We start from the raw sequence: 11040 nt of genomic DNA on the forward strand, positions 1-11040 counted from the left end.
CTCTGCTGAACTGATTTTTCCAAATAAACATATCCCTTACCCCATATTTCCATGACTGGAAGTTTTTAATTTTGGACTCTAGTATATTGTACTGTATGTGTATTCAGAATACTTTGCCATGACCTTGGCTTTTGCCTCATCCCGGGATCTCTTCCTGGACAGGAAGAACTTTCCCCAGCACAGATTCAGGCCGTGGCGGCCTTTGAGGCTCAGGGTGTTTCTCCTGCAGCTCCTTGCAGGTCTCCTCTCCCTGTGCCGGCTCTCTTGCGCCACAGAACTCTGCCGGCTGCAGCTTTGCAAACGTCAGGTCCAGGTCTAGATGTTCCTGCACGATTTGCTCGAGGTCCTTGGGGGCTGCATCTGATCCACTGTTGTTGTGTTCCCTCTCGGCACGGAGCCCATGGATCTGATGGCCCCTGGCCAGGGCCTGGCACAGGAGGTGGAACCTGGGTGCTGCTGCAGCGGCGCCGGGGGAGCCCCAGGACTCGCTGTGGCCGCTGTGGCAGCCGCAGCACAGCCCGTTCCCAGCGAGGAGCCCAGGGCTCCGTGGGGCTCTGCAGGACCTCGGCCCTGGGGCTCGTCTGCATCAGCCCGGGCAGCTGGGCTGGACTTGGCTTCGTTTGTGCCTCTGGCTGCCCTGGCACAGCAGCTGCCCAGCGCCCAGGGGACAGCAATGGGAGCGGGGCAGGTCGGGGTGAGCTTCAGTGTCTGTGCCCGGCAGAAATGCCAAAGCCTTCCCTAAGGAGCAGCGAGTGCTGCCAGAGCACAGGATGCTGCTGCTGCTGCTGCTGCTGCTGCTGCTGCTGCTGCTGCTGCTGCTGAGCACTGGACGGCCCCAGGGCTGATGCCAGACAAAGCCGGGATGGGAGCCACAAACAACAGGAGGAGGAAGAGCGAGGGGGGAGGACGGATGAAGGAGCAGGAGCGGGAGGAAGAGGGGGGATAAAGGGGGAGGAGCGGGAGGAAGAGGCGGGACAGAGGAGGCAGGAAAAGGATCCTCCACGTGCATTCATCGCTCTCTGCGTCCGCAGCTCTTGGCTCTGGGAACATCGCTCCCCCCATCCCGCAGGTGACCGGGGAGGGGCAGCTCGCCCCAAATATCTTTGTTGGTGCCTGGGGTTGTTTTTGGGAGAGGGGAGTTTTGGAGCTTGGAGGACTCCAGCACCGAGCCCCAAATATCTTTGTTGGTTCCTGGGGGAAGGGGGGTTTGGTGGGGCGGGGGGGAGGCGGATGTTTGGATCTTGCAGGGCTCCAAATGTGCGCCGCACATGCCCCTTGGGGGATATTGGGGAGTCCCCGGCACGCGGGGTTTTTGGGGTCCCGGTGGCGGCTGCCGGGAGAAATGGGATGGGGCGGGATGGGGCCCGGGAAGGGTGGGATGTGGATTGGGGTGTGGGATGAAGTGTGGCGGAGGGGGATGGGCGGGATGGGGCCTGGGATGGGGCAGCCGAAGGTTGGGGATGATGAGGCCGGGGGGACCCCACTCCTCAGGGGCCTGCGGGGTATCCGGCAGCTCTGAGGGAGTTTTGGGGCACCCCTAATCCTGAGGGGGTGGTGCTGGCAGCGGGGGACACGTGGCTCCGGCAGCTCTGGCCCCAGCTGAGCCCCCCCCGCCCCCAGCGCCCCCCGGAGCGGAATTTGGGGAGGGGGAGGTGGGGGCGGCCAGGCCGGGCCCCCCCGCGCTGTCCCGGCGGGGGCCGAGTGCGGGCGGGAGCCCCGCGGGGCCCGGCCCTGCCCGGGCACGGCTGATGCCGCCCGGCCGCGCTCCGCACTGGTCCGGACTGGTGCTCCCAGTGCCGTGCGGGGCGGGGCCGCTCTGGGGACCCCCCAGGGCACAGCGCGGCTGCTTTGGGGCTGTGGGCACCGCCCGGCGCTGGGCATGGGGCGTGTGGGGGCAGCTGGGGCCGCACTGGTGGCACTGGTGGTGCTGGGAGCCCCCCCGGCCGCGGGGCGAGCGGTGAGAAGGGGGCGGGTCTGGGAGCCCAAATTGAGCGAAATGGGGAATGGAACCCCCAAAGTGAGCAGGAGGGGCCTGGAACCCCCAAAACCAAGGCCGGGGGAGGGGAGGTGGGGATTGGGGATGGGGAAGGTGCAGAAGGGGGGGGCGAGAGGGGGCTGGGATCCCCAAAGAAAGCGGGATGGGGCTGGGACACCCAAATTGAGCTGGAATGGGGCTGTGGATTGGGGGAACGCTGAGAAAGGGGAGGAGAGAGGAGGGAAAGGTGGGGTTGGGCCAGAAGAAGAGCGGTTCCATTGGGGTCCAGCCCTGTCCCCCAGCACCTGAGCCCTGGAGCGATTCCCTGGGGCTCTGGGGAAGGGAGGGATCCGCACTGGGGGGGTCCCCAACCCCCCTGTCCATCCCTGGGGCTGATCGGGGGCTCCCCCCACACAGCAGCCGGTGCTGCGGCAGCCGTGGGGCAGAGGGGGTGGGAAAGGGGGGCAGGGTGGGAGTGGAGGAGGAGCGGGAGGAAGAGGAGGGAGAGAGGAGGAGGAGGAGCTGGAGAACCACGAGGTTCCACTGCCCGCCCACTGTGTCCGCAGCACCCCCAGCCCCGGTAGCATCTTCCCCCCCATCCTGCAGGTGAGCGGGGAGGGGAGCTCACCCCAAATCTATCGGGGGGTCAGCAGGAGGGGTTTTTTTGGAGGGGTGTTTGGAGCTTGCAGATTCTGGAATTGAGCCCCAGATGTCCTTGCATGTCCCTGGGAGGGATTTTTTGGGCCGGAGGGGATACCTGGATCTTGCAGGACTCCAAAGCTGAGCCATAATTGCCCCTTGGGGATCTTGGGGGGTCCATGTGAGGATCACCCGGTACTGGTGGGGTTGGACATTGGCTTTGGGGATCCCCAGGAGAGCCGGGGGCTGGAACATGGGACCCCTGGAGTGGGGAGAGCAGAGAGGGACGATACCAGAACTGGGGGACCCCCAAGAGCCTGAAGGGGTGGGGGGGCCTGGAGATGAGGCAGGGCTGGGACCCTTGGCCCTGAAAGGGGGGATGAGGAGAAGGGGGAGCCCCAAGTGCCTGGAGTGGAGGGAGGCTGAAGAGGGAGACCCTAGGACCTCTGGGATCCAATGCAGAATCAGGAAAAAGGGACCTGTGGGACCCCCAAAACCCCCCAGCATCCCTAAGCAGGACCCCAGAGAGCGGGGGGGATCCTCAGGACCCACGGGACCCCCTGCAGCCCTGACAAGGGGGACCCCCAGAACCCAAAGTAAGGAGACTGGAAAGGGGGAACTCCTGGAGGCTTTTTTTGGACTCACTGTCAATTTTTTGTTGGTTTTATGGACACCGGTGACTTCTAGAGATGGACTTGGGCAGGAGGAACCCCCAACCCAACACACTCATCCCTTGTTTCTCCCCAAACAGGATTTCCCATTCCCGACCCTTGGCCAGATGGAGGAGGAGGCTGTGAGGAAGAGGAAGATGCCCCGGGAGCCCCAGGCAGGTGAGGAGGAAGTCAGTGGCCCTTTCCCCTCTCTCCTGCTCCATCTCCCAGCCCAGCATCGCCCCCGGCTGCAGGACAACCCCGCTGCCGACGCTGTCCTGCCGGGGACGGACTGGGGGGATCTCCTTCCCCTTCCCTGTGGCACGGAGGCAAATCCCATCCTCTCCTTGTCCTTCCTCCCCCAGACAAGGAGCTGAGCACGGAGCCCAGGGAGGACAAATCCCCATGGCAGAACCTGGTGGAAGAGGCCGTTTTGAGCGGCTCCACGGCGCAGGAATCCAACGGGGAGGAAAAGCCCCAGAGGTCCTGCAGGAGGAGGGGCTGCAAACGCAGCCCTGGGTGCTCTGAGGAGGAAAGACCCACCCTGTGCGGGGAAGGCGGCTGGAGATCCAGCCAGAGCTCGGACCTGGTGGTTCATGAGCAGCTTCACGATGGGGAGAAGCCCTATAAGTGTGGGGAATGTGGGAAGAGCTTCAGATGGAGCTCCCACCTGATCCGCCACCAGCACATCCACACCGGGGAGAGGCCCTACGAGTGTGGGGAATGTGGGAAGAACTTCACAGACAGCTCCCACCTGATCCGCCACCGGCGCATCCACACCGGGGAGAGGCCCTACGAGTGTCCCGAGTGTGGGAAGAGCTTCTCACAGAGCTCCGCCTTCATCGTCCACCAGCGCATTCACACAGGAGAGAGGCCCTACGAGTGTTCCAAGTGTGGGAAGAGGTTTCAGACCAGCTCCTATCTCCTCCTGCACCAGCGGATTCACACAGAGGAGAGGCCCTTCCGCTGCTCTGTGTGCCGGAGGGGCTTCAGGTACAACTCCCACCTCGTCAGGCACCGGCGCATCCACACCGGGGAGAGGCCCTACGAGTGTCCCCAGTGTGGGAAGAGCTTCTCCAGGAGCTCAGCCTTGACCAGACACCAACAAAGGCACCCCTAATGGAAGCCCTGCAAGTGCCCCAACTGCGGGAAGAGCTTTGTCCTCTGCTCCAACTCCATCTGCCATCAGAGGACCCACGTTGGGAAGAGCCCTGGTGACTTACATTCCCTGTGATCCGTGTTGGGAAGACCCCTGGCTGGTGCTCTCCACGTTCTCCTGGATCCCCGTAGTCACCTGGGTGAACGCAGGGGCAGGAACATCCATCGGGACTCAGATCAGCATTAGACATTCATTGGAAAGAGCTGATTTTTTACCTTTACACCCTAAAATTTTCATCTGCTCTGTCCAATTGTTTCTTCTGGTGGCATCAAGCAACCCTGGATGATCTTGGAGATCTTCTGCTTCACAGTAATTTCTGTGTTAATCCTACTGAAACAACCAAAATTGGTGTAAAAATAAAGAAATTAAACAAAGAGATCTAAAGCTGCACCGTTTTCCTGGAATTTGGGGGTGAACTTGGGGTTCAGAGGAATATTTGGGAGGATCTGAGCGTTGTGGGGCCATGAAGGCAGGCAGATTGGGGCCACGATCTCGTAGTTGTGGGGGCAGAACGTGTCCACCTGAGCCTGTCTGTTCTCCAGGAATTCTGGCTGTCTGTCCCAGTCTCTGCCCTGGGTCTCTCCCTTTGGGGTGTGACCTCCAAAGTGCCCAAATCACTGCTGAAGCGCCCGAGGTGCTCTGGGCTGTGGATATTCCTGTCCCCCAGCCTGTCCTTGTCGGTGCCATGGGGGGTGGAGAGGGTCTGGGAGCTCCTTGGGGGACTGGGAGGGGCTTTTGTGGCTCTTGGGGCCATTTGTGGTGCTTGGAGGGGCCTTTTGGGGGGGGTCTCTGAGAGAGTTTTGGTGATCTTGGCTGAGCTGTGTGGCTCGGAGAGAATTTGGTTGGTTCTTGGGGTCATTTATGATGCAGGGAGTGGTTGGGGGGGTTCCTGGCCAGGAGCTGTGGGGTGCTTTGAGGGGTCCAGGAGTGGCTGTGGGGCTGGGACACGGTTTTAGGGCCTCTCCCCCAGACCCCAAAGCTGCCACCAGACCCCACCGCCAAGATGCTGCCTAGAGTTAAAGGCTCCATGTTGGGGTTCATTCTCCTGGAACTGCGGGAGAAGGTGAGGGGAGGTCCCCAGGGGCCCTGGGTGTCCCCCAGAGCATGTGTGACCCCCCCATCCCGGTGTCACCCCCTTTTTTCCCTGCCCACAGGGCTCCTGAGCCAGCCCCTGCTGCCCCGGGAGGGAATTTGGGGAGGGGGCAGAGGGGGTGCGCAGCCCCCGCCGGGGGATGACCCCGGCCCAGCGCCCTTCGTTCAGCACCGAGCTGGGCTTGGGGCCGCAGGAGGAAGAGGCCGATGGGAAGCAGATCCTGCAGGGGGGACAGGGCTTGGGCTCAGGGCAAGGTCCTGCCCTGCACACCTGGCTCAGGTGTGACCCTGTTATAAACGGAGCCTGGACTTTTTTTGGGTGGGGTAAAAGTCTGCTCGTTTATTTAAAATGAAAAACCAGGAGCGGAAACTCGAGATAAGCCTGAGTCCCACTTGGCAACCCAGAAAAAAACAACCGTGCGACGCACAAGACATTCCCTCAGACTCAGGTGCCTCAGAAAACCCCGCAACAGGCTGAGCCCCCGGGCAGTTTTATAGTCTCTCTGATGTTATGATTGGTGGAGCTCCGATCCTCCCTCTGGTGGCTTGTTGCCAGGGTCCTCATTGGTGTTCAGCTCCATCAATCTCTGGGGCGTCGAGTGATTGGTTTGCCCTCTTACCAATAATTCCTCAAGATGTTTACATCATAAACTATTAAGTCATCTTAAGAACATTCCAGAACGTTCCCCTTTTTCTATAGACCCACCACTCTTCCCCCATTGGTGTCACCATCTAGCGATCACAAAGCAGCATTACACCCGTACAGTCGCAACGATAATCAACTTATTAACTGTATATAACAAGCAACTATTAACTCCCTTTTAACCAAAAAAAAAACTTCTAACCATTTATTACAACCCTGCCCCGGGAAGGGAGCGGGACATTCCCATCCCCAAGGATCAGGGCTGGGAGCAGCACTGGGACCACAGACATGGAAATACTGGGAGCCACTGGGACCGCACTGGGAGGTGAATTATCCCCCCCAGCACCTTTCCAGGCCGCCCTGCGAGCTGAGAAATGCTCGCTGGGCCTCGGCCTTGGCCAAGAGCCCCCGGGCTCAGCTGCTCTGAGCTGAGGCGCTGCCGGCTCCCGCAGCCCGCCCAGGGCCGCCCTGCCCGTGCCGGGGCTGTGCTGGAATTCTCTGCTGCTGCTGCTGGGCCGCTCGGGGGGTCTGGCCCAGCAGGAAAGGTGACCCTGAGCCAGGAGCTTTCCTTGGCCGCAGCAAAGCCTCGGCACGGAAAGACCTTCCCAGCGCTGTGCCCTGGGCCGGGAGGGATTGTGCCACCAGAGCTGTCCCTCCATTTCTTCTGCCAGGCAGCTTTAGCACATGAAAAGTGGAAAAGCCAGAGCTGCCTCTCAGCTTTCTGCAGTCCTCCAGAAGAATCCTGTGTGGGAAGTACCCTGGGAACAGGGTTTAGGTGCCAGGGCAGGGGAATTCAGAGCCCTTTCCTCCCCCGTGGGCCCAGGCTCTGGCCCTTGCCCTTTGCAATGGCCCTGCAGCTGCCAGAGGGGCCTTTTTGGCTCAGCTGAGAGCAGTCCTGCTGCAAGGCTGTCCTCGAGCTGCTTGGGCTGCACATGTGCCCAGGGAATGCTCATTGCTTGCAGTCTCAGGCACTGTGGGTGTGCAGGTGTAACTACTGCAGGAGGGAACAGCTCTGCTGGGGGCAGTTCTCTTTTTCTTGGTGGTTTTTCTGTTGAATGAACGTTCCCTGCCAGCTCTGGGCAGAGCTCTGTACCTGTATGTGCCACTTGTCTGTGGCACTGTGGCTCAGGAGGTGGCCAAGGGGAGCTTGGCCGAGGTGTGGGCAGAGGAATGGCCATCAGGCCAGGCTGGGGGGTCAGCGGCCGGTCAGTTGCGTTGCGTGGCCGCGGCTCTGGAGGCTTGTGTGGGAGCGTGTGCAGGGCTGGAAGGCTGGGGCTGCCGCCGCTGTGTCCCAGAGCCGGGAAGGCCGGGGCTGGCCCGGCCCTGGCCCGGCCCCGCCAGCTCTGCCAGCTGCCGGCGGGGACACAAAGGGCAGCTCCGAGCTTCGGCCGCTGCGCTGCGGCCGCACAAAGGCAGCGCCCGCAGAGCTGCAGGGCAAGGTCCTGGCCCTGGCTCGGGGCTGGGCCGGGGCCAGCAGCAGAAAATCAACTTGCAGCTTGGGCCCCGCAGCAGGGAGGAGCAGCAATTGCTGGCTGAGAGAGACTCTTGCCAAGGGCCTGCAGGGCCGGGCCCCAGGGAACGGCTTCCCGCTGCCCGAGGGCAGGCTGAGATGGGATGTGGGGCAGCAATGGTTCCCTGGCAGGGCGCTCAGGGCCTGGCACAGGCTGGCCCCAGAAGCTGCGGCTGCCCCCGCATCCCTGCAAGTGTCCCAGGCCGGCTCGGCCATTGGGGCTTCCTGCCCACGAGGGCTGGGCTGGGCTGGGGCTGCTGAGGGCGGGATGGGCTCTGCCTGAGACAGCTGAAGGCTGCGCATGATGAGGCCGGGTGGACACCGTTCCTGACTGGGTGCTGGGGTATCCCACATTCCTGAAGGGATGTCAGGGTATGTCCCGTTTCTGAGGCAGTTTTGGGGTGCCCCCAATGCTTTGGGAGGGGTTGTGAGAGGGGGGCTCTGGTACTTGGAAGGGGGAGCTGTTGTCAGGGATGTGGGGAGCCCATTTTGGGAAGGCTGCTGCTGTTTCTGGCAATGTTGAGAGGTTCTGAATGGGCTGTGGGGCCCTGGCTCTCATTTTGGCACTTGAGGTGAGCCCATGGGCACAGCAAGGGCTCAGGAGAGGTTCCAAGCTCCCATTTGGGATGGAGGGATTGAGCGGGTGCCTGCAATAAACTCAATGCCAGCCCCAATGTGTTGATGGCAGCCCCAAATGGCTCGATCCGTCAGCCCCAAGGGTCGGCTGTGGGGAGTCAGGAATCACAGAAGGGGAATTGGTGTCCAGGAGGGGTGGGATGGGATGGGATGGGATGGGATGGGATGGGATGGGATGGGATGGGATGGGATGGGATGGGATGGGGTGGGATGGGGTGGGGTGGGATGGGATGGGGTGGGATGGGATGGGATGGGGTGGGATGGGATGGGGTGGGGTGGGATGGGATGGGATGGGATGGGATGGGATGGGATGGGATGGGATGGGATGGGTGGGGGTGGCATTGTTGGGGTGGGATGAAGTTTGGGAGGGATGGGGTGCTTTGGCCACTTGGAGTGAAGCACTCCAGGGAGGGAAACCAGGAGCTGCTTTTGGGGAGGCTCCTGCTGCTTTTTCTCAATTTTGGGGCCTCTAAGTGGCTTCTGGGAGGTTGCAGTGAATTTGGGGAAGGTGCCGTAAACCCTCCGCAAGTTGGGCACCTGAGGTGAAGTCCCCAATTTTGGGACGGTGTGGGGACCCCAACTGGGAGGGGATCCTGCTGGTTTGCACCCCTTCAATGGGGTGAGAAGTAGCTTGGGAGGGAAGGAAGGAAGGAATTCGGAAGGAAGGAAGGATGGAATTCGGAAGGAAGGAAGGAATTCGGAAGGAAGGAAGGAAGGAAGGAAGGAAGGAAGGAATTCGGAAGGAAGGAAGGAAGGAATTCGGAAGGAATTCGGAAGGAATTCGGAAGGAAGGAATTCGGAATTCGGAATTCAGAAGGAAGGAAGGAAGGAAGGATAGAAGAAAGAAAAAAGAAAGCAACAAGAAATAATAAAAAAGAAAAAAAAGAAAAAACATTTTAAAATGAAGAAAGGAAGCAAGCAAAATATAATAAAAATGAAAGAAAGAAAAGAAGAAAGGAAGAAAATCAAAAGACAGGTATCTACAAGAAAAGGAAAGTATTGAAAAAAGAAAAGAAAAAAAAGGAAGCAAGACTAAATAACATGAAACCAACAAGAAAATTAAAGAAAAGAAAAAAATGGAAGGACGAAAGTAAAAAAAAGAACAGAAAGAAAGACACAAGAAAAAATTAAAGAGAAAAAGAAAAAAAAGAAGAAAGAAAGCAAATGAAACAGAAAAAAGGGAGAAAAAAGATTTTTAATAGAAGACAGAAGAAAAGGATTCAATAACCTGAAGGGAACAAGAAAAAGCAAAAAGACAAAAAGAAAGCAAGCAAGAAAGACTCAATAACATGAAACCAATAAGAAAAATTGAAAAAAAGGATGAAAGAAGAAAGCAAGAAGAACAAAAAAAGAATCGAAAGAAAAAGCATAAAGAATGAAGAAAGCAAGCGAGCAAGAAGATAATAAAAATGAAAGCAAGAAAGCAGAAAGGAAGAAAATCAAAAGACAGAAATCATCAATAAAAGGAAAAAAGAGAAGAAAAAAGGAAAGAAGAAAGAAAGAAACAAAGACTAAATAACATGAAACCAACAAAAATATAACAGGAAAAGAAAAAAAAAAGAAAAAAAAGAAGAAAGAATGAAACAAGGAAGAAAAAAAGAGAGAATAAAAAGAAAGACACAAGAAAAATTAATTAGAAAGAGAGCAAAAAAAGAAAGAAGGCAACAAAAAAACCCAAAAAAGGGAAAAAAAATTTAAAAAATGAAGAAAGAAACAAAGACTCAGTAACATGAACCAACAAGGAAAAGAGAAAGACAGAAACAGGGAAGAAAGAAAAAGAAAGAACAGAAAGAACAAGAAAGAAGAAAGAGAGAAAGCAACAAAAAACAAAAAAAGGAAAGAAAAAAAATTAAAATTGGAGAAGGAAATAAAGAAAGAAAGAAAACTGAAAGAAATCAACAAGAAAATGAACAAAGCAAAGAAATACAAAAGATGAAAAAAAGACTCAATAACATGAAACGAAGAATAAAAATAAAAAAAATAAAGAAAGCAACAGAAATTAGAAAAAGAGAAAAAGAAAGAAAAAACTAAAAAATGAAGAAAGAAAATAAGTGAAAGAAAGAAGACAGAAAGCAATAAGAAAGGAAAAAAGAAAAGGAAAACCAGAATAAAAGAAAAGAAGAAAGAAAGAAAGAAAAAAGACACAGAAACAGAAAAAGCAAAAAGGTGAAAGAAAAAAAGAATAAAAGAAAGAAAGAAAATCAAAGACAGAAATCAACAAAATCAAAAAGAGAAGATAAAAGAAAAGAAGAAACAAAGAAAGCAACAAGAAACAGAAAAAGGAAAAGAAAGCAAAAAGATATAAAAATGAAAGCAAGAATGCAGAAAAGAAAGAAAGGGAGGAAATGAAAATACAGAAATCAACAAGAAAATGAAAAAGGAGAAGAGAAAAAAAGAAAAGACTCAAAAACGTGAAATGAACAAGAAAAACGAAAAAAAACAAAGAAGACAGCAACAAGAAAACAAAAAAAATGAAAAAAAAACAAGGAAGAAAGAAAAAACCCCAGAAATATATACACAAGATAAATAGAAAGAAAAAAGAAAAAAAGAAGAAAGAAAGCAACAAAAAACACCAGGAGTAAGAAAGAAAAAAGATAAAAGAATGAAGAAGGAAAGCTAAAAGAAATCAACAAGAAAATGAAAAAAGTGAAGAAAAATGAAAGATGAAAAAGCGACTCCATAACGTAAAACCAAGAAGAAAAATTTAAAAAATAAGACAGAAAGAAAGCAACAAGA

General features: G+C 55.4%; 1 protein-coding gene across 1 annotated transcript; it reads left to right on the forward strand.

Annotated features, from left to right (window-relative positions):
• Positions 1–2470: 2470 nt before the first annotated feature.
• Positions 2471–4801, forward strand: LOC116455425 (zinc finger protein 397-like). The gene is made up of 3 exons (XM_032133314.1): positions 2471–2581; positions 3366–3444; positions 3630–4801. The coding sequence occupies exons 2-3, from the start codon at positions 3393–3395 to the stop codon at positions 4382–4384; spliced, it is 807 nt and encodes a 268-aa protein (XP_031989205.1). The 5' UTR covers positions 2471–2581; positions 3366–3392; the 3' UTR covers positions 4385–4801.
• The last annotated feature ends 6239 nt before the right edge of the window (positions 4802–11040 follow it).

This window comes from Corvus moneduloides, chromosome 24 (genome assembly GCF_009650955.1).
Source record: "Corvus moneduloides isolate bCorMon1 chromosome 24, bCorMon1.pri, whole genome shotgun sequence".
NCBI lineage: Eukaryota > Metazoa > Chordata > Aves > Passeriformes > Corvidae > Corvus > Corvus moneduloides.